The sequence below is a fragment of the Bufo bufo genome, chromosome 1, assembly GCF_905171765.1.
Source record: "Bufo bufo chromosome 1, aBufBuf1.1, whole genome shotgun sequence".
Taxonomy (NCBI): domain Eukaryota; kingdom Metazoa; phylum Chordata; class Amphibia; order Anura; family Bufonidae; genus Bufo; species Bufo bufo.
Genome location: NC_053389.1, coordinates 278,478,114 through 278,503,655, shown reverse-complemented (window position 1 = coordinate 278,503,655; position 25,542 = coordinate 278,478,114). Strand labels below are relative to the sequence as shown.

Sequence of the window (25,542 nt, the reverse complement as noted above, 5' to 3'; positions counted from 1 at the left end):
ATGCACCACATTTATATAGAGGTCTGTGCATTTTGTAAATTTTGTGCAATTCACTCTGACAATCTTTTTTTTTTTAAAGCTGCTCCTTTACATTATCCATAAACATTTGATTTAGATGAGACTCCAATAATTTTGGGTTGAAAAACCTTAAATAGTTTTGCTTCCTGGCAACCATCCAGAATTCTGATATGCTGATCCAGAGGGTGTTTGAAATAGTTTTGGTTACTTAAAACTGGGTGAATTGTGGTGCCATCTGGATGGATTAGAATTTAGAGACATAGCTTAGTTTCATCAACATTTTTTTAAATTGAGGTAGAAGGACTTCCTGGGAAATGGTCCAGTATTGTGGGCCAATCCATTGTGAGCATGTCATGTAATCAAAGTATGATTTGTAATTTAGTAGTCTCTATATTTACTGGAAAAGGGCAGAGAGAGAGCCAGACATGTAAAGGCATTTTGGAACACCATTGAGAAACAGCCCTGTCCAGTATGAATCCAGTTTTCAGCCAATATTGGACTGCCTGAAGTATTACTTACCTGGGAATCATTTAGCTGTTACCAGTGGCGTAGCTAGAAATGACTGGGCCCCACAGAAATTTTTTTTTAGCGACCCCTTCCTTTCATGCCGCCCCCATTCCTGTGGCTAGTAAAGATCACTCTCTCAAACCAGGCCCGGCAGCTGTTCCATCCGTTTCTTACACTGTCTATACTGTATATCATTTCATTATGTAATACTGTTGAGGGGGCCCTGACAAAATCTTTTTGTCCTCCTCCACCTGGATGGGCCCCTTCTGGGTCAGGGCTCCAAAGCAGCCGCTTCCCCTGCTTCCCCTATAGCTACGCCCCTGGCTGTTACCAATGAGCAGGGCTCCCGCAGGTATATGCTATGACTAGACCTCAATGGTATATATGCTCCATGTACAATCTGGGATTTTCCTGGTCTGCCTAGAACCGCCCCCACAAAGCCCCTTGTCCCAATCTGGAAAATAATGGTTATTTGTATGATGAAAAATTCTATAGTTTCATAATATACTTTCGGTATCAGTACCTCAAGGGTTTCAAGACCTCTGCTTGCTGCCATAGATAAATAAACTTCACGTACCTTGTTAATCCAATGTAAGCTAAAAGTGTGGTCAGAGCAGATGTCACTTTCTTCTCTAGTAGCTTTTATTATTTTATACACAGAGCCTAAAGGCCCCTTTACACAAGTAGATAACTGATTTGATCGAGTGACGAACAAGTGGTTATTTGAACGTCAACAATGTGCAGAGTATTGTCTAAAAATGTGTGTGATCATGTAATAGATCGTTTGTCAGGCAAACAGTTGCATTTACACTAAAAGATAATTGACTCTAGTGTCCAACCACTGTGGAATCGTCTGTGCTGTAAACCAGCGATCCCCGAACTACTGGGCCGTGGACCAGTACTGGGCCATGGGTTATCTGTTACTGGTCTGCGGGGGGCAACGGAGTTGAATGACAGAGACGGAAACTATTGGCTCCTGTGGCCGACTGTTCAGCAGGGGCAGATTAAGTGCATCATAAGCCTGGGGCTGTCTACCCAACTTGGGTCCCCTTCCACCATTTTCCCCTCCATTTTCCCCTTCTGTGTGCTGCCCAATAGTTTTTTTTTTTTCTGTGTAAAGAGGCTGTGGTGCTGCTCCGTGAGAGCCACGGCCTCTTCTTAGGTCATGTGACATCACATTCATTGGTCACGTGTCCTAAGAGCAGCTCAGTCCTATCCAAGTGAATGGGGCTGAGCTGCAATACCCAGCACAGCTGCTATCAAATGGACAATATTTTGCTTGGTACGCAGCGAGGAGGCCGCTATGCTCACTGGAGCATCACTGTCTCCTCAAATAGCTGATTGGCAAAGGTGCTAGGAGTCGGACCGCTTCCAGTCTCATATTGATGGCCTATCCTAAGGATAGGCCATCAATAAGTAAATCCCAGAGAACCCCTTTACCTTATGTTTTCTGTGTACAGATAAGCAGGAGTTTTTTTTTTTTTTTTTTTTTGGGGGGGGGGGGGGGGGAGTTTGTGTACACTACTGGGGACACTACAGGGGAGGGGTTAGGACATTATATATAGAGAAAGCATTAATTGTAAAGTGGCCACAACTGGGGGAAAATATATTTAAAGAGGCCACAACTGGGGGGCACTATATACTATATGTAAAGAGGCCACTACTGGAGGGAATTATATGGGAAGAGGGCACTACTGGGGGCATTATATGTAAAGAGGACACTACTGGGAGGTATATATAAAGAGGACACTACTGGGAGGTATATGTAAAGAGGACACTACTGGGGGCATTATATGTAAAGAGGACACTACTGGGGGCATTATATGTAAAGAAGCCTCAACTGGGGGCATTATATATGAAAAAGGCACTACTGGGGGGCATAATATGTGAAGAGCGCACTAATGGGGGTAATATCTGTTTACACTTGTGGAATTCTGGAGGACAAATGATGATTTAGGTATTTACATCAGCGATCGCAAGAACTACAAGCTAAAAAATTATTGATCGTTCAGTGCTTTTACATTACCCGATAATTGATAATTTTCACTTGTTTTTATGATTTTTTTAAACCATTATGTACTCGTGTAAAGGGGCTTTTACTCAGCTGGGGAGATGAGCACAGGAGAAAGCTTCTCCCACAATAAAAATAATTTGAAATCTGAAACCTGAAGCATGATGGGAGCAACATTCAATATTCCTAATAATGTAAGAATGATAGCAGTTCTATTGTTTCATTTCCTGACCATGTAATTTAGGACAGTTCATTCTATCATTAGTGTTTATATCAATTGAGATAGGAAATGACCATTAACTTGGTTATCCCATGACAAATCCCAAATTCCTGTTTTAGGTTGGATACCAGGACAAGCACACGCGGCTGAACGTGCTCATATGATAGATTCATACATTTTAGAATGCCCTATTCATTTCACTGGAGAGGCTATTCTGCTGAGAATGAGAATTTTGAGTAACTCATTGATGGAAACGGGAAGGTCATATAAGTTGGACGCCCAACTAACTTCTGTGTGATTGACGGGTAAACAATCCATCCATGAACTTACAGAATTGTGTTCTACATGTTGCACTGTTGTTTTGCACTTATGTTAAAGAGATTTAATATCTATTAATCTCAGGTTTTTAAATCAAGAGACTGATCCTCAATAGAAAACTGTGAGAACCGTCTCTCCTGCGGTCAAGTCAGTGTTCACCCAAAGCACAGCTCCCCAAGCTATCATTATACGCAACCTACACTTAATCATGCCGATAGCTTTGTGCAGAGCAGCTCTAGTCTCCATCTCTGTAGACCCCGGGATGAAGATACCAGGAGATAAAAGAATAGCTCCTTTGACAGATCAAACCTTCCACATTTCTAAATGATAAATTAATTATTCACAGGTCTTTGGGGGCAGGCTTGAGAAAGCTTAAAGCTGCTGTACTAGGAAAGAAAGAAGAATCCGTGAGCTTCAGATATTAGTTCTCAAAGCCCTTTAAATCCACTTGTTTGCCTGACTTACGCCTCTCAGTTTTTGCATCTCAGAGGATTCCAGAGATGAAAAGAAAATCCGGACGTTTGATATAACGGTATCAGAACTTAAGAAGGGGGCAGAGGCTCGGCTTTTAACTGCAGGGAATTCTAGGGGTTGTATGATAAAGGAAATGGGTTCTTGACTGGTCAGATCCTGGAGGACAGCTCATTTCACCTCTTACAGACCACACCAGGATGGACTGATTCTCCTTGCCTGCACGATTTAAAGGAGTTTATTAATATCAGCATTTTTAGCAAATTGAAACTAATACCATTTAAGGTCTCTGAGATATTTCTGTTGCTAAGACTGGAGTAATATCTGAATGTATCTGAATACATTAATTCTGTTACTACATGGCCTCCATCTCGCTATCTCAATCCCCCATCCCTATAGACCCACTACCCAATTCTTATGTGTAAATTCTGATTCTTGTATGTTCAACAGTTTCACGCATTATAGGGGTTGTTCACCCCTGTGGACCTTCTGTGTAGACCTTCCAGGGTGGCTAGACCCGAGGTGGGAATGTTACTTACCTGATCCATTGCTACCCCTTGGGTGCCGTAGGCCTTGGGTTCCATTCAATTTCTGATATTATTTATTATAGTTGGTGACCTATGTAAAAAGAAATAATCCATGGAAGAATTTAAGCTGTATCTTAATTGTTGTATAACCGAATGCAGTGTTCCTCAACTCCGGTCCTCAGGACCCACCTGCCGGTCATGTTTTAGGATTTCCTTAGTATTGAGCAGGTGATATATTTAGTGTCAATGCATCAGGACTAGTGATGAGCGGCAGGGACTATATTCAAATTTGCTATATTTCATGAACATTTGGGCTAATATTTGTCATATATTCGCAAATTTGAGATTATCTTCTCGATTGTGAAAAATCGGCAATGTAATATTCGCGTAATGCGCGCGATATACAGGCGTGGGTCACTTTTGCTAAATTTTCCAAGCTGCTAGAAATCTCCTGAGACTGGATAAAATGGTTGGCACAGCAGAACATTACAATAGCTTTATATGCAGTTAGAGTCAGCACTAATGATGCGAATATTTTGGCGCAATACGTGAAACTTCACATTTTAGCAGGTCTGCATGTATGTATAGACAGCAGAACCAATCACACTACCTAACACACTGCACTGCAACAGCTACACTATATCAGGATATAACCTACACTGACTATCTCCCACTAACTATCTGTATTGCAGTATATATATAAGCTAACTATCTTTCTATCTAATGTAATGAGTGGAAATCACAGAGCCCAGCAATGTCACTGCTCTCTCTCAGAACTTTGAAAAACAGCAGACAATGGCTGCTGGGCAGGTTCTTATATAGTAAGGGGTAGGCAACTTTCCTATTGTTTGCTAGGGATGTTGCTAAGCTCAGACAAAGACATTGCAGCCTTCTCATTGGCCCACAAGCAAAAAAGGAGGTACCCGATGAAAAAAAAATCTAGAATATTCGAAATTACAAATATATATCACTATATTCTAAATATTCGCGAATTCTCGAAGTGACGATAATCGCGATTAATATTCGCAATTCGAATATTCGTGCCCTACACTAATCAAGACTTACCTCAGGTAGCATAGAAATTCATATTTTTTTCCATATTTGCATAAACACACTTCTTGTGGGGTACTGTTCACATGACAGACCTGTGAATAATAAGACTGTTGCATATGTCCTATCAATCTCCATTTTCATGGAACTATCCTGTGAACCAGTTACCAGACCATATAAGATGCAGAATTAAAGGGGTGTTCTGGCAGTTAGATATTCTCAGCATAGGTTACCAATATCATATTGGTGGGGGTCTGACATGCCACCCACCAATTAGCTGTTTTCTGCAGCTGTCAGCACTGGAAACTATACAGTAGATGGAGTCGGAAGCAGAAGGCTCAGTCCACTGTGTAGTTTCTGGAACCGGTTTACTGCAGCATTGCCTCCATTCACATGAAGCTGACCTGCAGTACCCAAGCATGGCTATTGCCAGTGTATGGAGCTTAGTGCTTCTAGATCCGTCCACTGTATAGTTTTCGGTGCTGGTGGCTACCCAAAACAGCTGACCGGTGGCGGTAATGGGTGTTCTGGGGATAGGCCATCCCTATCTAAGTACCAGAAAACCCTTTTAACTCTAATTTCCTCCATACAAAGGCATTGCTAGTTAGAGCAGAGGAGGGGCTCATTTCTGTTACTGCTGAACATGGACAAAGGTTTCTCATTAAATAAAAGCCTTTTTCTTATTTATTACAGGGCCGGCTTACAGGGCTGCCATTAGGCAAACAGTTTGCCCCCCTCTTCCCCACTAGCCCTTCTAACATTCATAGCCATAACAACCATAACTTTTTTTTTTTGCATCAGGAAATTTTGCCATACACATTAGTAAGATTTTAATTTTTACCAACTTTTATTATGGGTTAAATGAAGGAAAAAACTATTGCGCCATTTTTATTTAGACTTGAATAATGTGTTCAATAGTAAGAATTAGAGATGAGCGAATCAAAGTTGACGAAGTAGAATTCGATCCGAAACGCTTTGTGGTAACGAATTGCATTCTTTTCTAAAATGGCTGCTGCACGTGTGAGGACATGGAGCAAGGAACTCTGGAAAGGCGGGATCACCCATAATGTCATGCATGCCTCCAATCAGCAGCCAGCCCTGTGATGTCACAGCCCTATAAATAGCCTCAGCCATTTTGGTGCAGGAAGAGACGTTAATTGTCCTAAAAAAAAAAAAAAGATTTACAAGTTCAGGGAAAGATTATTCAAGGTGTAGGGAAAGGATAGGGAGGAATAATTCCACACCATTTATGTTGAACAGGGTTCAGTAGGGGAGATTACAGCCTGGGTAACAGGAACATTCCTATTACACCTTTCTGCACTAACTGGGGATCCAAATTGCCATTATACAGAGCTCTGTAATTCCAGCAAACCGTTCTTGTTATTGGGGTGTTACAGCCATTAACAGGGTTTATTACAAGGAAATATTTCTACATCTTTTTTGCCCTAGTGTGGTGCAGTTATACACTCACCTAAAGAATTATTAGGAACACCTGTTCTATTTCTCATTAATGCAATTATCTAGTCAACCAATCACATGGCAGTTGCTTCAATGCATTTAGGGGTGTGTTCCTGGTCAAGACAATCTCCTGAACTCCAAACTGAATGTCAGAATGGAAAAGAAAGGTGATTTAAGCAATTTTGAGAGTGGCATGGTTGTTGGTGCCAGACGGGCCGGTCTGAGTATTTCACAATCTGCTCAGTTACTGGGATTTTCACGCACAACCATTTCTAGGGTTTACAAAGAATGGTGTGAAAAGGGAAAAACATCCAGTATGCGGCAGTCCTGTGTGCAAAAATGCCTTGTGGATGCTAGAGGTCAGAGGAGAATGAGCCAACTGATTCAAGCTGATAGAAAAGCAACGTTGACTGAAATAACCACTCGTTACAACCGAGGTATGCAGCAAAGCATATGTGAAGCCACAACACGCACAACCTTGAGGCGGATGGGCTACAACAGCAGAAGACCCCACCGGGTACCACTCATCTCCACTACAAAAAGGAAAAAGAGGCTACAATTTGCACAAGCTCACCAAAATTGGACTGTTGAAGACTAGAAAAATGTTGCCTGGTCTGATGAGTCTCGATTTCTGTTGAGACATTCAAATGGTAGAGTCCGAATTTGGCGTAAACAGAATGAGAACATGTATCCATCCTCTGATGGCTACTTCCAGCAGGATAATCCACCATGTCACAAAGCTCGAATCATTTCAAATTGGTTTCTTGAACATGACAATGAGTTCACTGTACTAAAATGGCCCCCACAGTCACCAGATCTCAACCTAATAGAGCATCTTTGGGATGTGGTGGAACGGGAGCTTCGTGCCCTGGATGTGCATCCCTCAAATCTCCATCAACTGCAAGATGCTATCCTATCAATATGGGCCAACATTTCTAAAGAATGCTATCAGCACCTTGTTGAATCAATGCCACGTAGAATTAAGGCAGTCCTGAAGGCAAAAGGGGGTCCAACACCGTATTAGTATGGTGTTCCTAATAATTCTTTAGGTGAGTGTATGTTCTAAAGCATTTTTTGGCTTGCATTAGTGGGAAAAAGGGTTTATTAGCCGTTGTGTGGTGAAGTGCTAATATTACAGCACTTTTTGTCATGTATTAGTGCCAAAAAAAATATATTTGCCGTTCAGCGGTGCAGTTATATGTTCTAAAGCCTTTTGTGGCGTGTATTAGTGGCAAAAGTAAAATATATTTGCCATTCAGCGGTGCAGTTATATGTTCTAAAGCCTTTTGTGGCGTGTATTAGTGGCAAAAGTAAAATATATTTTCTGGTCAGCGGTGCAGTTATATGTTCTAAAGCCTTTTGTGGCATGTATAAGTGGAAAAAAGTAAGGCCCTATTTGCCGTTCAGCGGTGCAGTTATATGTTCTAAAGCCCTTTTTGTCGTGTATTACTGGCAAAAGTAAAATATATTTGCCGTTCAGCGATGCAGTTATATGTTCTAACTAGACCTTATGCCCGTCGCAATAACGGGTGCTAGAATTGGCCAGTATGCAGATCAATCATCACACCGCATTCCATGGATGGGGCGGGCCAGCGTGGGGCGGCATTGAGCGGTCGGCGCTCGGGGTGTGGTCGGTGCGGACGGTGGACGGATGGCGTGTGGGAGCGGCGTTGATCGATGTCTGGATGCATTGTGGATGCGTTCAGTGAAAAATGCGATTTCGCAAGCAAGTTCATTCAGTTTTGTATGCGATCGCATTCAGTTCAGTTTTTATCACACTGGTGCAATGCGATTTAATGCGTTTTGCACGCGCGTGATAAAAAACTGAAGGTATACAAACAACATCTCTTAGCAACCATCTGTGAAAAACGCATGTGATTTTCACGCAGTCCCATTCACTTCTATGAAGCCAGCGTTGCGTGAAAAACGCTGAATATAGAACATGCTGCGATTTTCATGCAACGCACAAGTGATGCGTGAAAAACAACATCCATGTACACAGACCAATTGAAATGAATGGGTCCGGATTCAGTGCTGGATCAATGCGTTCGCATCACGCATTGCACCTGCGCGGAATACTCGCTCATCTGCAAGGGGTCTTATTCGGTTTGGTAGGGCAGCAGCCACTCTTACAGGGAACTATGTCCTCCATATGGGCCAGGGTTGTCACAGTGAGAATACCCCTTTAAAGCATATCTCTCACTAAAGAAAATAGAACCCCGACTTAGGCAGCTGCAGATGAGTATTTTATGTAATTCAGCCACAAATTATACACCTAACCTGTGTTTTGAGGGATATTGCAACCATCTGCATTATTATAAAGAATGGATATTCTCTCTCTATGCCACTCTATGAGTGGGTGGGCTCTACTTGGTGTCATGTAAGAGCTGTGTTATGTTTTTTGTGCCAATCAGATGCCTATCCCATCTTCTGTACCTTTTCTGTAACAGCATGCTGCATCTGACAGACACTAAGGCCTCTTTCACACGGGCGTTGCGGGAAAAGGTGCGGGTGCGTTGCAGGAACATGTGCGATTTTTTTGCGCGAGTGCAAAACATTGTAATGCGTTTTGCACTCGCGTGAGAAAAATCACCCATGTTTGGTACCCAAACCCGAACTTCTTCACAGAAGTTCGGGCTTGGGATCGGTGTTCTGTAGATTGTATTATTTTCCCTTATAACATGGTTATAAAGGAAAATAATAGCATTATTAATACAGAGTGCATAGTACAATAGGGCTGGAGGGGTTAAAAAAAAAGTTTTACTCACCTTAATCCACTTGCTCGCGCAGCCCGGCATCTCTTCTGTCTTCTTTTTTGCTGTGTGCAGGAAACGGACCTGTGATGACGTCACTCCGGTCATCACATGATCAATCACCATGGTAAAAGATCATGTGACGGACCATGTGATGACCGGAGTGACGTCACCACAGGTCCTTTTCCTGCACACAGGAAAAAAGAAGGCAGAAGAGAAGCCGGGCTGCGCGAGCAAGTGGATTAAGGTGAGTTTAATTATTATTATTTATTTTTTTTAACTCCTCCAGCCCTATTTTACTAACCATGTTATAAGGGAAAATAATAATGATCGGGTCCCCATCCCGATCGTTTCCTAGCAACCGTGCGTGAAAATCGCACCGCATCCGCACTTGCTTGCGGATGCTTGTGATTTTCACACAACCCCATTCATTTCTATGGGGCCTGCCTTACGTGAAAAACGCACAAGTGATGCGTGAAAATTACCGCTCGTGTGCACAGCCCCATAGAAATGAATGGGTCAGGATTCAGTGCGGGTGCAATGCGTTCAACTCACGCATCGCATCTGCGCGGAATACTCGCCCATGTGAAAGGGGCCTAAGGGAAAGAAACTGCAGCAGCATCTCCCCTCCCTTTCCTTAGTTTATTGTGTTATTGCAAACAGATTGTTAGGGACTAAGGAGGTTTCTGGAAATTTCCAGATATCCTGCAAACAGTAAAAGGATAACTACAGGCTGTTGGAAGGTGAAGAAGAGTTATGTTTTAAATTTGTATTAAACGGGTTGTTCCATTAAGATAACATACTCTATCCACAGGATAGGGGATAAGCGTTGGATTGTCAGGTATCCAACCGCTGTGACCCCTGCCGGTCTGAAGTGTGAATATGAATATGTCTGATCATTTGGAATCCATTGGGTCTGATTAAATTATCCTACCCTATGCTTGAAGTGATAATTAGTCTTAAATGTTGGTGCAAGACCATTCCCATTTCTATCAGATGGAATGAGCAAAGAAACTGTTCTGAAAATGTTTGTGGAAGGTTTTGCTCATTCTACCTGATAGACTGAACAATGAAGACATGTCTGAAACGTGTACCAGGTATTGTCTCATTTATTAGAGGACCTCTAAATGAACAAGGACTTGGTTGTAAATGTGTGTACAAGAAAGTTAGCAATGTCTGCATAGTTTGTCTTGGGATTCTGATTTATTTTGGATCTGAGAATTGGCCACTCCAAGGTCCGAGATATGCCAAGTAACCATTATAGATTGCATAATCTAGCTACATTCCATTAGGGGCTGAAGCTCTTTGGTTAAAATAGTATAAAAGCTGGACCTTTTCAGGTAAAAATTCAGAGTTCATCTAAGAGATGGATGTATCTGAGTAGAAAAATGTTGTTCCCAATCGAGTCTCTGACATTAGCTGAAATGGGCTCCCCAACTGATGTGTGGCTGTCAGATGATGCTAACTTAATTGGTGATGTACGTACCTTCATTCTGGATGTAGTCAGGACTCTAGATGAAGTGTGGTTGTAATTACTAGTTGTGTTTTGTCTTTTCTCTAACCTTTAATGTATGTAGGTTTTCTATTTGGTGTTGGTGTATTTACCTAATTTTGCTAAAAAGGACATACATTTGCCTAGTTATCCTTACTCCTTTAATAAATTTACTTACTGTAATTATTTTACTATTCTTAAAGTGGTGTGTGTAGTCTCTCTTTAAAGAGTATCTGAACATTAAATGGTGTATTTGTTAGCAAGTTACCGAATTATTTAGCAATACACGGTCACAAGAATGGGGGCCTATGCTCTCTGTTTGAATGAGGCAGCAAATACACATACATGTCTGCCACTCCATTCAACTCTTTTGGACTGACATCTGAGTACAAATGCTCGTCTATCTCGGCAGCCCCATATTGCTAAATGGAGTGCTGGGGAGCACAGGCCACAATGGTCAGACCCCCTCCAATAAGACACATATCCGCAATACTTCCATGTATTGAAATATGTATTTTATATGTTCTTCTGCTAAACTATTTCCATAATATTTGGGCAGCACAATCTCAACATGGCTGGCAAACCAAGCGTTCACAGGAAACAAAAGAGTAAAAGGCAAGATACACAGACAGGAAGTAACTTTAATTAAACATTGTGAAAGTCAAAAAATTTTTACAGCTTCAAATTTTTTTTTAGCAAAAAAATTAGAAGAATCTCTATTGTTTCATCAGAACTGTACAGTGCTCCTATTTAAAAGGTGAGATTCATACGTAGGATAAAATGCAGACATTTCTATTGTATTTGTATATGTACATGATGAAAAACAACCTGGAACTCAAACAGCCATGTAACATTGTGAGAGCTAGGCCCATGTAAGTTTTTTACTGTGATATTAGAACCAATATTTTTTTTGGGACCACCCGGTATGAAAAGGTTTGCATGCTTTAATGGTGACAGCCCCTGTACATAAAAAGTACAATTATCCTGAGCTTATTTACATTCTTTGTAGGTGTATGTCTTGGGGCAAATGACCATTTCTTGTCTTAATTGTCTCAAGATGGTAACTCGCAACGTACCATGATAGCTGTTAGACAATGCTGGGTAACAGGAGTTATTATTAAGCTATGATGCCAACCACAGTGTGCCCATACATGATTTAGTGGGTCATTTGTGTTGTACCCCAACATTAACCTTGCTAGCAAGTTTCGGTTTATCTTAGAGTAGTAAGTGTCACCTGAAGAAGCAGTCCAACAAACCTACTATGAGTAGCAGCTGGTATAGCCCAGTAGTCAGAACTGGTCTGAGACAGCGGTCCCCAGAAATAAAGGATGTACAGACTTCCATTAAGACATTAGGACTAAATCTACAGTATTATGAACTGGATACCATTATGTTCTGTTTATCTATCTCCATTGACATCTATCATTTGCTGATCTAGGTAGACAAGTTACTATTTATACTCTTGTACAATGTGAAACATTGATCTATTTCTGGGCACATAGAACTTTTAATGCCCCTAATATCTATATGTCAGATTTGTTGTAATGCCCTATAAAAGGGCAAAAACAACAGATAATTCTGGAAAACCTGCAGCCTATAAAATGCTGATCAGTGGAGGACTGAACAGTTGGGCAACTATGTAGTGATCATACATAAATAAAGGACTTTGGGAAGACACTAATGCCATAACAGCCAATGTGACTTCTTTGGGTCCTCCAACTCCAAGCTGGGTCCCAGCTACAACAGGGCTGATGTGGCCCAATAGTTGGTCCCATCTTAATATGAGATTGAGTTTAGATCATCTGACACATTTTTATGTTATATCACCTCTCACATGTTAAAGACTCCAAGCGTTGGGATTTAGGCCACTGGACCAACATCAATGATAAGCAAGAGACAATTATTAATAATAGTAAGCTTATGATTTAACATGGAAACTGAATGGAAGGTCAAATTGTACCTACTGGACAGTAATTCTTGAATATGGCCACCTTCATAGTTTACAATTGATGGCCAAAAAGAAAGCCCATTAATATATGTATATATTTTTTTCTTTCCATTTATTTTTAAATCTTTCCAATGAAATGTATCCCTATCGTCCTGTATTGAATTTAGTGAAACAGATCACGCAGCAGTGCCTGAGGCATTCACTCCCACCCCACGTATTCAGTATCTAAGAAAAAATGATTCATTGTCTTTAAGTTACGAAAACATGTTTCTCTTGTGCTTTTCCATGGGTCTTTGTTCTGGGTGATGGTGGTGATGGGCAGAGGGCAAGATACATGTTGAATGGATATGATTTGCATTAAGGCATTCAAACTGCTGGTTTCTATTCATGTGAAAGACACGGGTAAAATGTTCACGCAGACTTCAGAACGAAAGTATATGCACCCTTAGTATAAAAAAAACCTTCCCACATTCTATGAACATGCATATGACAAAGGGTGGGGGGGGGGGGGGGGGGGGAAAAAACCAACATTCAGCCCATCAGAGTCATTTGCTTAGTACCTCATTTCAGTGCATTCAGTCTGAGAACAAATTTCCTAAAAATTCAGCAGCATATGTCTGGGACAGCAATTTTTGAAAATTCTATCAACATGTTTGAGACATCTCAACAGACTGAGAACAAGAATTACGTTCTTATGGTGCTCATGAACAGAGCTCTAGTGCTTATATAGCCCTCATGGACAATATTCTGTGCTAATTCCTTTCTTTAAGTAATGTCATAGCTCAGTTTTTCTAAAAATAAGCTTCATATTTTATGTATAGTATCCTGCTTCCTGTAGGTACCGCTAAAAGTGGCATAGAAGCTTACAAGATACCGGTCTTATAATGGTATGCAATAATCTCCTGAGCTCTCTCTAATGGTGGCTGCAGAAAACCAGAATTCTATAATTTTATTCAGTCTATGAAACTGATTTGGAGCTTTGCATCAGAAAGACAAATAAAAGATATATTAAGAAATTAATCAGCACCAATGTATATTAAAGGTGGACATTTAATGTTAAATATTTGTTGGTCATAAGCAATAAATCTCTTCTAGCTAAGTTCAAAGTTCCTCCGTGAACCTAACCGGGGCAAATGTAGTTTAGAATTACAGTATGTAAAATAAACTGGAAAGATGTTGGCCTATGTATAATTTATAATATTATAGACTTTTGGATATATAGACTAATAGCTAAACTTAGAGTGTACCTATTTTGCTTTACCTACCACAATGCTTATGAATGTTGAAATTATAATAAACCTGAGAATCAAAACTAGCCCTGTTCACTAATTTGCATTTGAAAAAATTAGACATCTGTTTAGCAAAAAACTGAATGCACCATCAAAGCTAAAGCACTGATATAACCAACAGAGGCAACCATACAGTACAATCTCTCATCAGCATAAAGATGTATTAAAGTCAAAGAGGTTTCAATGTATAAAATTAATGATAAAAAAGACAGGTGAATTCATGTGTAAATGAAAAAATTAAATTTTGTTTTAACATAAAGTGAAAAATGACCAAAAAAATTGTTCATGAGGCTTAAGAAACAACAGAAAAAATAACAGTTGACACTTTTTCACATTTGAACATACACAATAAAATAAACTGGGTAAAGGGCTGTACAAATTCCAGAGATAAATACATTATTTATATGGATACTTTACAAATTCCCCTTAAAAGAATAAAAAATAAAAATGATACCTTATAAAATCATTCCCTTTCTGTTGTGAAGTGTGAGGCAGTGTCACATTTGTTCATTTCATACATCATATATATATATTTTTTTTTACATTTGTTTGTGTTGGCAGAATAGAGAGAAAACTAAAATAACTTTTTTCCCATATAAATAGGATTCCAAATTTGGCAAATTAAAAATAAAAATAAAAAAAATACTAACCAAGGTCACAAAATCATATACATTATTTATAAGTTGATACAAAGGTCAACATAAAAAAATAAATGGGATATGAAATATGAAACATCCTTTGACTATCATTATTCAATAAAAGGATTCAATTGCTAATCTGCAACCAACTATTTGATACTTCAATTTGTGCTTAATTTACCAAAGTTCAGTAGCTGTGACTGCATTGGTCAATAAAAAAAGGAAAGCAAGTTTAAAAAGTTGGCTAACATTCTTTAGTGAATTGCACTTAAACATAAATGGAAAAGGCAGGAAGTTGTGGCAAAATATGATACATATTCTGGATAATCCAAGGCTATGTGGGCAGTCATCTCGGTGTCCATGATATGTTGTAGAGTTGACATCTCTGCATTTTGCCCACCACTAGATGCCTAAACTGTAAACTTAGTTGGGTTTTAGGATGATGGTTGGCTGCAATTTCATATAAAACCTTCTTTTGGGAATAATAAAAGTTCACCATATTGGTGTGATGAATGTACAATATATATTGATGGAAACTTGATTCACGCTATAGCAAGAAAATAAAAAATGATCCAAACCGTGGAACCCTCTGCTCTGTTTATAAACTAGAGTCATTGTGTGGCAAAAATACATAGTCCCAAATCTAAAAAAAGACCCCTCTCTCTGAATCATCTCCATCAACATTTCAAAATAATCACAAACTCATAGCAAAAAGTGTACTTTGTTTTCCCACAATCTTTACATGATCTCCTTGTGAAGATCCTTGGCTTCCTACAATCCAGCCACATGATTGGTTTAGAACTCTTTCAAATCATCACGTAAGGATGTCTAGGAGCTCATGTTACATATCTATCCATGGATATTAATAAGTTACTTCAAGCACAGGGAAAATGATAATAGAAACGTCCAAGGATTTTCTTATTTTTAGTGATATTGTTATGAGATGTCATCATCACTGAGCAATGAAGAGATCCATGATGGTGATGGCTTGGACAACAAAGACTTCTTGATGACAAATAAGTCTTGATTTGTGTTCTGCTATTGTCTACATCTGCAGTTCTATGGTTCCTCTGTACAGAGGCCTGAGTTAAAACTTGCTCTCAGTCAGAGAGAAAAAAAAGAGAAAATAAGAGAAGTTCTTCCCAAACTTGAGGTGAATTTCTCGTAGCAAAGAACACCCAGGTGAGATCTTCTTTGATTTGTTTCACATGGGTGGTGCAATCATGCCGGAGATAGCTGGAAAGGAACAAAAAGAGATAAGTGAACACTGGAGAATTTCTGAATAACCGACACCAAAAACCATAAAAATGTTACATAACAAAACTACAACAACCAGTGATTAACGTTATGGTGACAACACAACTATCTTTCTGGAGATAAAAATTACCAATTCCTAATTTTGAAATCACGCATATTATGTTCCAATAATAATGTGGATTTCCCTTTAAACCATTGTGCTCCTCCAGTTTGACTCTCACTGGGGTCCATGAAACTTAGATATTGGGAGTAAATTGGTAGGGTCTTAACAAAGGAGAGCTAACGGTCAACAATGTTCATCTGGGTGATTTGAATCCTGCTGATACTTTTTGTCCTCTTGGTACTTAACTCAGTGGTATTTCAGCCTTAAAGGGTTATTCCTAGCTCAGACATTGGGGGCATATCACTAGGATATGCCCCTAATGTCTGATAGGTGCCCACAAAGTCCCATAAGGTGCACTGCCACCCTCCATTAATTCCTATGAGAGAGCTGAAAATAGCCCCATAAAAGTGAATGGAGTGGCAGCTGCGCTTGTTTGGTGTGTCTCCCATTCATTTCAATGGGACTTTCAAAAATATTTTCGGCGCTCTCATAGGAATGAATAGGACGCGGTGCGCCCTCCAGGACTTTGTGGGCTCCATTTCAAGTATAGATGCGGGTCCCAGAAGTGGAACCCCCACCTATCAGACACTGGGGAAATATCTTAGTGATATGCCCCAATGTCTGGGTATAACTCTTTAAACAATATATATCAATAATATGAGAGTGACTGTTAAAGGGAACCTGCAATAAGCCGAAACGCTGCCTGTTGGTGTATTGATGGGTATCTAATAAAAGACCTAAGGTGAAGATGCTGACTACATACTCTTTTTTCTGTTAAAGGGACCCTGCTGTTACCATGAAAATGCGAAATAATCCGCAGGAAGCATGTTGTAGACCAGGAGGAGCTGAGCAGATTAATTATATAGTATTATGGGAAAAGATTCAGTATAACTTGTATTTAATTTATTTAAGTTCTTGCCTTCTGAGTTTTGAAGTCAAGGAGACGGTACTATCAGTGATTGACAGCTATCTCGCTATATTCACAGTCAAAGAGAGAAGGCTGTCAATCACTGATAGGACTACCTCCATGACTTCATTAGCATGGATATAAATGAATACATTATAAGTTATACTGAATATTTTCCCATAAAACTATATATTAATCTGCTCAGCTCCTTCTGCTCTACAACATGCTGCCTTAAGCTCAGACAGCATGTTCAACATGACAGGTTCCCGTTAAGAATATGCGGCCTGACAATCTAGCAACCAAACTCATCCTTAGCAACCAGTCTATCTGAAATGTTTAGCTCAAACCTGGATTATTACTAAGGTTAGGGCCAGCTTCAGTTGTATTTAAGCTCTTGGGCAGCAGATTCACAATGGTTTCCTTGTCTACCCCACCATATTTTGACAAACCATGATAACCATGAATCCACACCCTCTGGGTCCTGACATTTGCCCAGGTGTTGCCTGGTTCTGTTGCCTGCCATGACAGTACACATTGGTCAAGCTATTCCATCACCCTATCATAGCCTGTATTAATACATTTTTACAGGAAATTACCTAATTAAAAGACCTCATTAAACTTTTAAATACAGGTTTTATTAGGGTTAACCTAATGTATTTCTACTTTATTATTTAATTTCTCCACATAGTTTGTGTAGACAAAAATAATTAAGTGACATGAAAACGTTGGACCATGAAGAAACAAATATAATAAATATATATGCTTTCATGGAAATCACAACCTTTTCTGGATGCATTGGCTCATATTTCAGTAAAAAAACTGATCATCCACCAGCTATATCAATTAAAGGGGGTGTGTTGTTATGTTGGGATTAAAAGGCAATGAAATCTTACTTATTCATTGTGGATTAGGAGCTAGTTTCGAGCTTGATCAGCTGTACCTTATCAGCCCAATCACCAATAGTATCAGCTTTTAATTGCTTTAATGGTCTCATATGTTCATAGTATGTTTAAGGAACTGGCTGTTATGATTGTGACATCACACCATGTTAGCAATGCCAAAAAGTTCTAGTGTACACAGAAGGTTTGGTTTTAGCATCTTAACAAACAGTGCATCTGACTAACAGTTTTTTTGTCCCTTCTCGTCATCGGTCAACAGACAAGATTGTCAATTAAATTGACAGGGCATTTACATTGCTACGCTATTTCTATGAAGTCCTAGGTATGTCTTGGGTCTCCTATTTGCTTCTGTTTTCCTAGTCACATTATCTAGTAATGTGACTAGTAAGATTAATCATAACTGTAGACAGGTCTCTACCTTCAACAAGATCAGCTAAACCATCTCCAGTTGGTGCTCTCAAAGGGCTTAGAGTGGGTACCTGCTGGTTTCTACTTCCTAGTACTTTCTCGACACACAGGAAATGCCAGGATATGACCACTCAGCCAATCACTGGCCACAGTGGTGACTCACCTTGGTCAATCTCCTGTCTCGAGGTGGGACCAAGAAGTAGAGGTAAGCATTGGAACAGAAGAAGCAAGAGTATCTTCTGAGCGCTTTGAGAAAATGTTGGATAACCCTTTTAAAGGGGTTGTCTCACTTCAGCAAGTGGCATTTATAAAGTGGAGAAAGTTAATACAAGGCACTTACTAATGTATTGTTATTATCCATATTGCTTACTTTGCTGGCTGGATTCATTTTTCCATCACATTATACACAGCCCATTTCCATGGTTATGACCACCCTGCAATCCAGCCTCGGTGGTCAAGCTTGCACACTATAGGAAAATGCACCAGCCTCTCTGGTGCCAGGACCATGGGGGTGTGCATAGACTGGTGCCTTTTCCTATCGTGTGCTAGCACAACCACCACTGACGGATTGCAGGGTGGTCATAACCATGGAAATGAGCTGTGTATAATGTGATGGAAAACTGAATCCAGCCAGCAAAGGAAGCAATGTAAATAATAGCAATCAGTGGCTGGTACCTTGGTACCGAAGCCGGCTTCAGATCCAAGTTTTAAACTGATTTTCAAGTTTAAAAATCAAAGTCCGAAGTTATTCACCATAGTCCTGCGGGACTTCGGTGATAACGAATTTTCCTCGCTGGAGCCAATACATTTAAATGCTGTATGTAGACAATCTCTGTACAGCATTCAAACAAAGTTTTGAACGAATCAACTTCGGATCTTGGATCCGAAGCTCGAATCGCTCAACACTAAAAGCAATACATTAGTAAGTGGCTTGTATTAACTTTTTCTACATGTTAAATGAGATTTTCTGAAGTGAGACAACCCCTTTAAGGACTTCACCCCTTTAAGGATGTATACTATGATAGACAGTGGATGAAGTTCACTAGTTAGATCTCTTCTAGGGTTCTAAATAACCTCCCCACTTTATTTAGGATACATGAGATCTTGGTGGCTTGTCAGTTTTAAATGGGGAATTTAAGTTATAGTGACAACACTGGCCCTACCCCTGTGTATGACTAACCAATTCACCTTCTGCAGTTTTGGAAAGCAATACTGCCAAGCAGCCAGTCCCTCTGTGTCTACTGTGATAGAGGATACTTTTTGAAATCATCACGTCTACTTTAAATGGTCAGTGGTCCCCACTGCTGATATGATGGTCTGTACACAGAGTTCACTGTAGGCCTTAGCTGCTCTACCAGGCCCTAAAGGATCGATATGTAAGAATTCAAGTTGTTTCTCTAGTCAATAGACACAGACAGAACACATAAACACAACAGGAGCAGAAAATGTGAAGAACTGGTCACATACTTCAGGAGAAGGCCAAGCCCTGCAGAGAGCCTGTACTGAGGAACTTGCCAGTGTCCACAAAAGACTGGTCTGATGAGGGAAGACAAAAGGGCAAATTAGTTAATTGGGTACAATGGCATACTGACAAACCCTGTAAAGGGGTTTATGCTGTGTTCATGTGTCTGCTGAGATGCCTAGCTTAGTGCCTCCTCTGAATCTTATACAATATTATTTCTGTATTTAGAAGACCACTCTCTTTTATTATGAGCTTTCTTAAAGAGCAGGTCCAGTCAAATTCTTTTCCCTGATAAGATCTATCGTCTTGTGCATAGAAGGCATAGTTACCTCAGATTTAATACTTCAAATTTAATAAAGGTAATTCTGGGGTATGATGGGAATAACATTTAGAATAAAGTAACTTTTTATCAAGATTTTGTTAAAAATGTGCCATTTAATTTAGGTATGTTTATAACGCCATTGATTTTAATGTCAATTGTGACTGAAATTGCTCTTTAAAAAGGAGAATTCTACAAAAAACATTTTGCTTTCCTGTTGTGTGAGATCCTGGGTGTCAAGTCTAAACCTTCATATATTCATTTACTACAAATAACCTATAAATACCCCCAATAAAGTAAACAGAATAAAATTCAAAGGTTTCAATATTTTTCACTTGAGTTGCTGGGCCATACAGTGATCAGGATGACTTTTCAAAAATCTTTTCTACCATTATAATTATCATGTCTTATCATCAATGTCAGATAAGAGTGAGTCCTAATGGTGGGACCCGAACCTATCTCCAGAACAGGCCCCCGGAAGTGAAGGGAGAGCAGCCACTCTGCGTTGACCATTATGGGAGTTCCAAAAATAGCTGACTGCTGGCCTGGCTATTTGCAGCAGTCCCATAGATGTAAATGGAGAGGTATCCAGGCATGCTCAGTCAGATATTTTCGGAATTCCCATAACAGTGAATGGAGAGCAGCATGCTCTATTTCACTTTGAGGTCCCTGTTCCGGAGATAGGAGTGGGCCCTAGAGGTGGCACCCATACCTATCTGACACTAATGGCATATCCTAGTGATAAGTCACTAAAGGGGTATTCTAATCTCAGACAATGGGGGCATATTGCTAGGATATGCCCTCATTGTCTGATAGGTGCGGGTCCCTATCTCGTAAACGCAGATAGCAAAGTATCGGAGGGCGCACCGCTCATGCGCAGCTGCCCTCCATTCATTTCTATGGGGCTGCCGAAAATAGCCTAGCACTGGCCCAGCTATTTTCTTCGGCCCCAAAGAAATCAATGGGAGGGGTGGCCATGCAAGAGCGGTGAGCTCCCATTCACTTTGGGGAGAGTTCTTGGTGGTGGTCCAACAGCCACCACTTTCTCTGCTCGGTTCTCAACCGGTCCACCGGTCCCGCACCTATCAGACAGTGGGGGCATATCCTAGCGATATGCCCCCATTGTCTCAGATGGGAATTCCCCTTTAATGTCTGAAATGGAAATACCCCTTTAAACAATTTTGAAATTCAGCATATCTTGTTCTTACTAGAAATATTACCTCATGTGCATGTTAGGACCATAAAATGAAAAACAACTGCTGAATTTATTGATGTGTATGTTGATCATGGTTATAGTGGACATCATTAAAGAGTCTGTGCAAAAGTTACTCTTACCTTGTAGGCTGGTGCCATTGGAACTGGTGCAGGTGGGAGGTGGAGACGCCTGTGGTCTGACCACAGGAGCAAAAGCGCTTTTCTGTTTTACTGCTGATACCATATTGGCTGGGGAGAAAGAGAAAATCCCAGAGGAACTGCTACAATTGGATGGATGACTGGTGGAAGAAGCCATTGTGGGACTAGATGGAACAACTGCAAGAGAATTATATAAGAAACTCAACATTTGACTTTGGCAAACCTTGGGGAAAAGATGCTTGATACTGGATCTTCAGATGCAGACAAAATGAATTTCTCCCAGATGGGAACTTGATGTTTTGTGGTCAGGATTATCGCCAAGTTTTTGGACTAGTGGGAGGCAGAACATTTAACAGCACCACAAGCCTATCGTTCTATTTACTTGACCAGGATATGATAACCCTACTAATTTTGTTAAACCAACCTTTGTACTATGTACAGATGTCCTTTCATACATTCAGTAGTTCTGTATCCTATTTTCCCCCTAAAGTTATATAAAAGCACTTACTAGCATAGGGCGAGTTGGCAGCAGAGCCATTGAGGAAGCTGGGTGATCCAGCAAGATTGGACATAGCTGTGTTTCCATAGCCATTCATGCTGGTGGTGACGGAGCTGTAGTTGGTCTGCTGAGGGGTGGTGCTGGGTGCATAGCTATGTGGGGACACACTGCTTGTATTACGAGAGAAACCTGAAAAGTGATGGTATAATATCATTAGAAGTATCAGGAAAAAAACAATACAGTATAAACAAACATAGGGAGCATCAAAATAATCAAAATATGTGAATTCACTTTTTTATCTTAATGCATTTTTTTCTACTTTTTCTTACTAACCAATTCAAATGTTGATATAAATAATGGAGGAGATTAAGTTCTGTAATAGGACATTTAATGCCATATGAATCTGCTTGTTTTCTTACCCTGGTTGGTGACTTGTGATTGCTCTGACACATTTACTGCAAGTTGCCCACTGAAAGAGTTGACTCCCATCATGCTGGGGTGCACAGAAGAGTTGGCTAGTGTTTGGAGCTGGCTATGGTTCCTGGGAACACTGTACAATGCTTCGGCAATGTCAGCTGCTCTCTTCAGTATAATTTCCTGTGGTAAGAGGCATCATGTATTAAAATGTGACATAAATGACACCAATAGCTAAGCAATCACTACAAAAAATGTCAGCGATATTGTCACCTAGCTTTCCCAGTATGAAAATTGCCAGAATTTTTTAAACATATTGAGGAATACACTGTCTTTTTTTATTATTTCAGGTGAAAATGTTCTTGATATCACAGACATGATAAAAAAAAAAATGACCCAGTTATTGCATTATGATGAACAAACATTTTCTCAGAGGGAATAATATAACATAGGAGATGAGTTCTGATTATAGTCATATAATATTGCATGATGAGGAGCAGTTCAGATTCACTTTTCTCTAATGCCGGTAATTCCAAAAACATAAAAAGAGACAGCAGGGGGCATGATCATGAACAGGTGGGTGCAGGGTTGCTGCATAGTCCCACAGTCAGTATAAATATCCCCACTAATATACCTCAGATTTCTATAACCTATATCCTGCGGCTGTGGGCCCTATGAGCTTATAATTGGCTCCTGACCCCTTGGAATTTCCAGATTCTTCTGGATTAAATTACTTTGGAATACAGGAGTGTTTATATTCCATAAGTGCAGAATAGGAACAGTGTGATGTCTTACCTGATTATTATGGGGCATCCCATACAGTGCTTCTACCAGATCTGCGGCTCTTTTCAGGATAACTTCCTGCAGAAGAACAAATGAGTATATATTACAATTATGCACTCATATAGGGTTAAAACTGTTGGTTCATGAAGACAAATCCTGTAGGGTATATGGACATCACAAATAGGTTTCCTCTAGGAGCCAGAACAGAAAGCCAGTATGAGAAGCTCCTGTTTTAGAGGGCTTGCGCCATCCTTGTGCAGCTTCCTACTGCTACAGCAGTGGTCCACTGTAAGTGGGGAAAAATGTAGTTCATGTATTTCTTGTATGTACGTTTAAGGCGTTAATAAGCCTTTAGTAACTGTTGTTAGGTGGGGCTGTTCCACCCTTCCCATAGAGAAGAGTTAAGTTAGTACAGCCCTGGGAAATATGTAGAGAGAAAGCTTTAAAATCTGCATAGGTGGAGACAAAGAGGAAAAGATACATATTGAAGCATGCCAGTTATGAGAGGAGGTGAGAGCAGGAAATACTGTGGAGATAATCTGTCTGACATGCTTATGGACTCCACAGCCAAACTGTCCAGGAGATGAAAGATTTTGAAAGCCTGGACAGACTTTAGAGGCAGACTGGAGATCTGCTAAGGCCCAGATCCTGCAGATGATATTGTGGATCCATTTGTGAGTAAAGATAGTGAGAGAAGTGTGATAGAGCAAAATTACCAAGAGAAGTTTGCACCCCCATTTTTGGATGCATGTACTTGAGCTAGAGAGAAATGTACAGTGTGAGGGACATTGCTTCAGAGAGAGAACTTTGCCATTTAACCACCTTCTCAGCCTGTGATACTGTAAGGACTGTAGAATTACAAAACTGTCTAAGATCTCCCGGTACATTCAAAATCTGAACTGTGACAATTAATGTGACTGCTGTACTGGAACTTTAATTGCCAGTAAAAGCACTGTTAAACCAGTATCATCATTGCCTCACACCTCAGGAAACTCTGTCTTGCACCTCAGAATTTATCTACACCAAGGGCATCGCAACAGTAGGCAGGAGAACCCAAAGCCAGGAAATGCCGTGTATGGAAGAAAAGGTATACCCTTCCCATCACTGGGAGGACTGGCACTATGAGTATTATTATTCCTATGATTGGTACTATCACTCCTCTTCTCCCACTTTCCTGGGGCTCACTGCCCTTGTATTACTTTGACGTTGCAGGGGACATGCCTGGATGAGACAACACAGGATTAGAATGATTTTCTTTTTTATATCTGCGCCATACACTGCATATTTTTTGCTCCATGTACCTGTTTTTCATGCCAGCACTTTACTTCCTCTTTTTCAGCATCACTGCATCATGGCAAGATGTGTACTGCACAAGCAGAATTGCCTGTTTTCATCAGCTTTCTGTTGGGTTTTCTAACCATACCCAGCATACTTTGCTCTGTAATGTCTCTAGTAGCTTGCTCTATCTGCCCCACTTTTCTCTTTGCATTGGACATTTTCCCTACACCACCCATCTTCTTGTTAGCTAGGGAAAGTTCTGTATGGAAGAACTGCCTACATTTTGCAGAAATAATGACAGGAGGTGTATGCATCCTTGATAAACTAGGTAGATTGATTGTATAAAAGTCTAGGTAAACTGGGTTACAAAATTCTGAAGAAATTAGTTATATTCTACTCGATATGTATGTTATTATACAGGCTAGTGTTCTTCAATGTTCCTAAGCCAAGTACCCCGCCCACCCAAATAAATTACTTAATGGTGCCCCCCAAGGCTATGCCCTTATAGTGTGTTGCTCTAGGCCAGTGCTCACCAACTTGTGACTCCTAGCATGTTTTGACAGCCAAGGGCCACAGGTTTGATACCTCTGCTCTGGACCAGTTGTACAGATCTGTAATGTAGTCAATGAAGTCTAAAGTTAGACAAAAAAAAAAAAGTTGCAAAAACTTCTTTAAAAGTTTAACAAGAAGAAAGTCACTGCCTTTCCCCAAAAGCAGATTGGTACTATTCATTCCTTAGCAGTTTCTCTTTACAAAATTGAGATCTAATTGCATTCATTTTGCTGTCACAATAAACCTCTCGCAAACTCTCAGATGACACGCTTTTAGATACATATTAGCATTTCTTCCATTTAAAATTCCGCACCATATGAAGATGAATTGCTCAGCAAGCTGGGGGAACCAGGCTGGGAGATATGGGAGGAGAGTCTAGTTGCCGATTAAGTACATTGCCCCCCCAACCCTATCTTATTTTTAACCCTTTACTAGTTGCTTTTCATTGTTAATGCTTAAAACCAGTTGGCCCGTTTCCAATATTTACTGAGCTCATCCACCCGGATACAATACTGCTATTATTAAATGTCAGAAAAAATAGAGGAAGACAATACAGACTTGAAAATTACTAGGAGGTATGAAGCAAGTAGTAAATCATGCCTCACTAG

At 40.2% G+C, this 25,542-nt stretch overlaps 1 protein-coding gene across 4 annotated transcripts in view; it reads right to left on the bottom strand.

The window, feature by feature from the left end:
* Nucleotides 1–11,460: 11,460 nt before the first annotated feature.
* The window catches only part of EBF1 (EBF transcription factor 1), a 357,532-nt gene continuing 343,450 nt past the window's right edge, over nt 11,461–25,542 (bottom strand). For 2 of the 4 annotated variants that reach the window (XM_040439863.1, XM_040439870.1), the window contains exons 12-17: nt 23,117–23,182; nt 22,327–22,504; nt 21,917–22,096; nt 21,391–21,585; nt 19,742–19,810; nt 11,461–15,936 (exon numbers count right to left, since the gene is read on the bottom strand). In XM_040439863.1, coding sequence (XP_040295797.1) covers nt 19,743–19,810; nt 21,391–21,585; nt 21,917–22,096; nt 22,327–22,504; nt 23,117–23,182 — 687 coding nt within the window. In that variant the 3' untranslated portion in view covers nt 11,461–15,936; nt 19,742. The remainder of the gene's footprint in view (nt 15,937–19,741; nt 19,811–21,390; nt 21,586–21,916; nt 22,097–22,326; nt 22,505–23,116; nt 23,183–25,542) is intronic. The other 2 variants (XM_040439880.1, XM_040439890.1) reach the window with 1 other exon arrangement.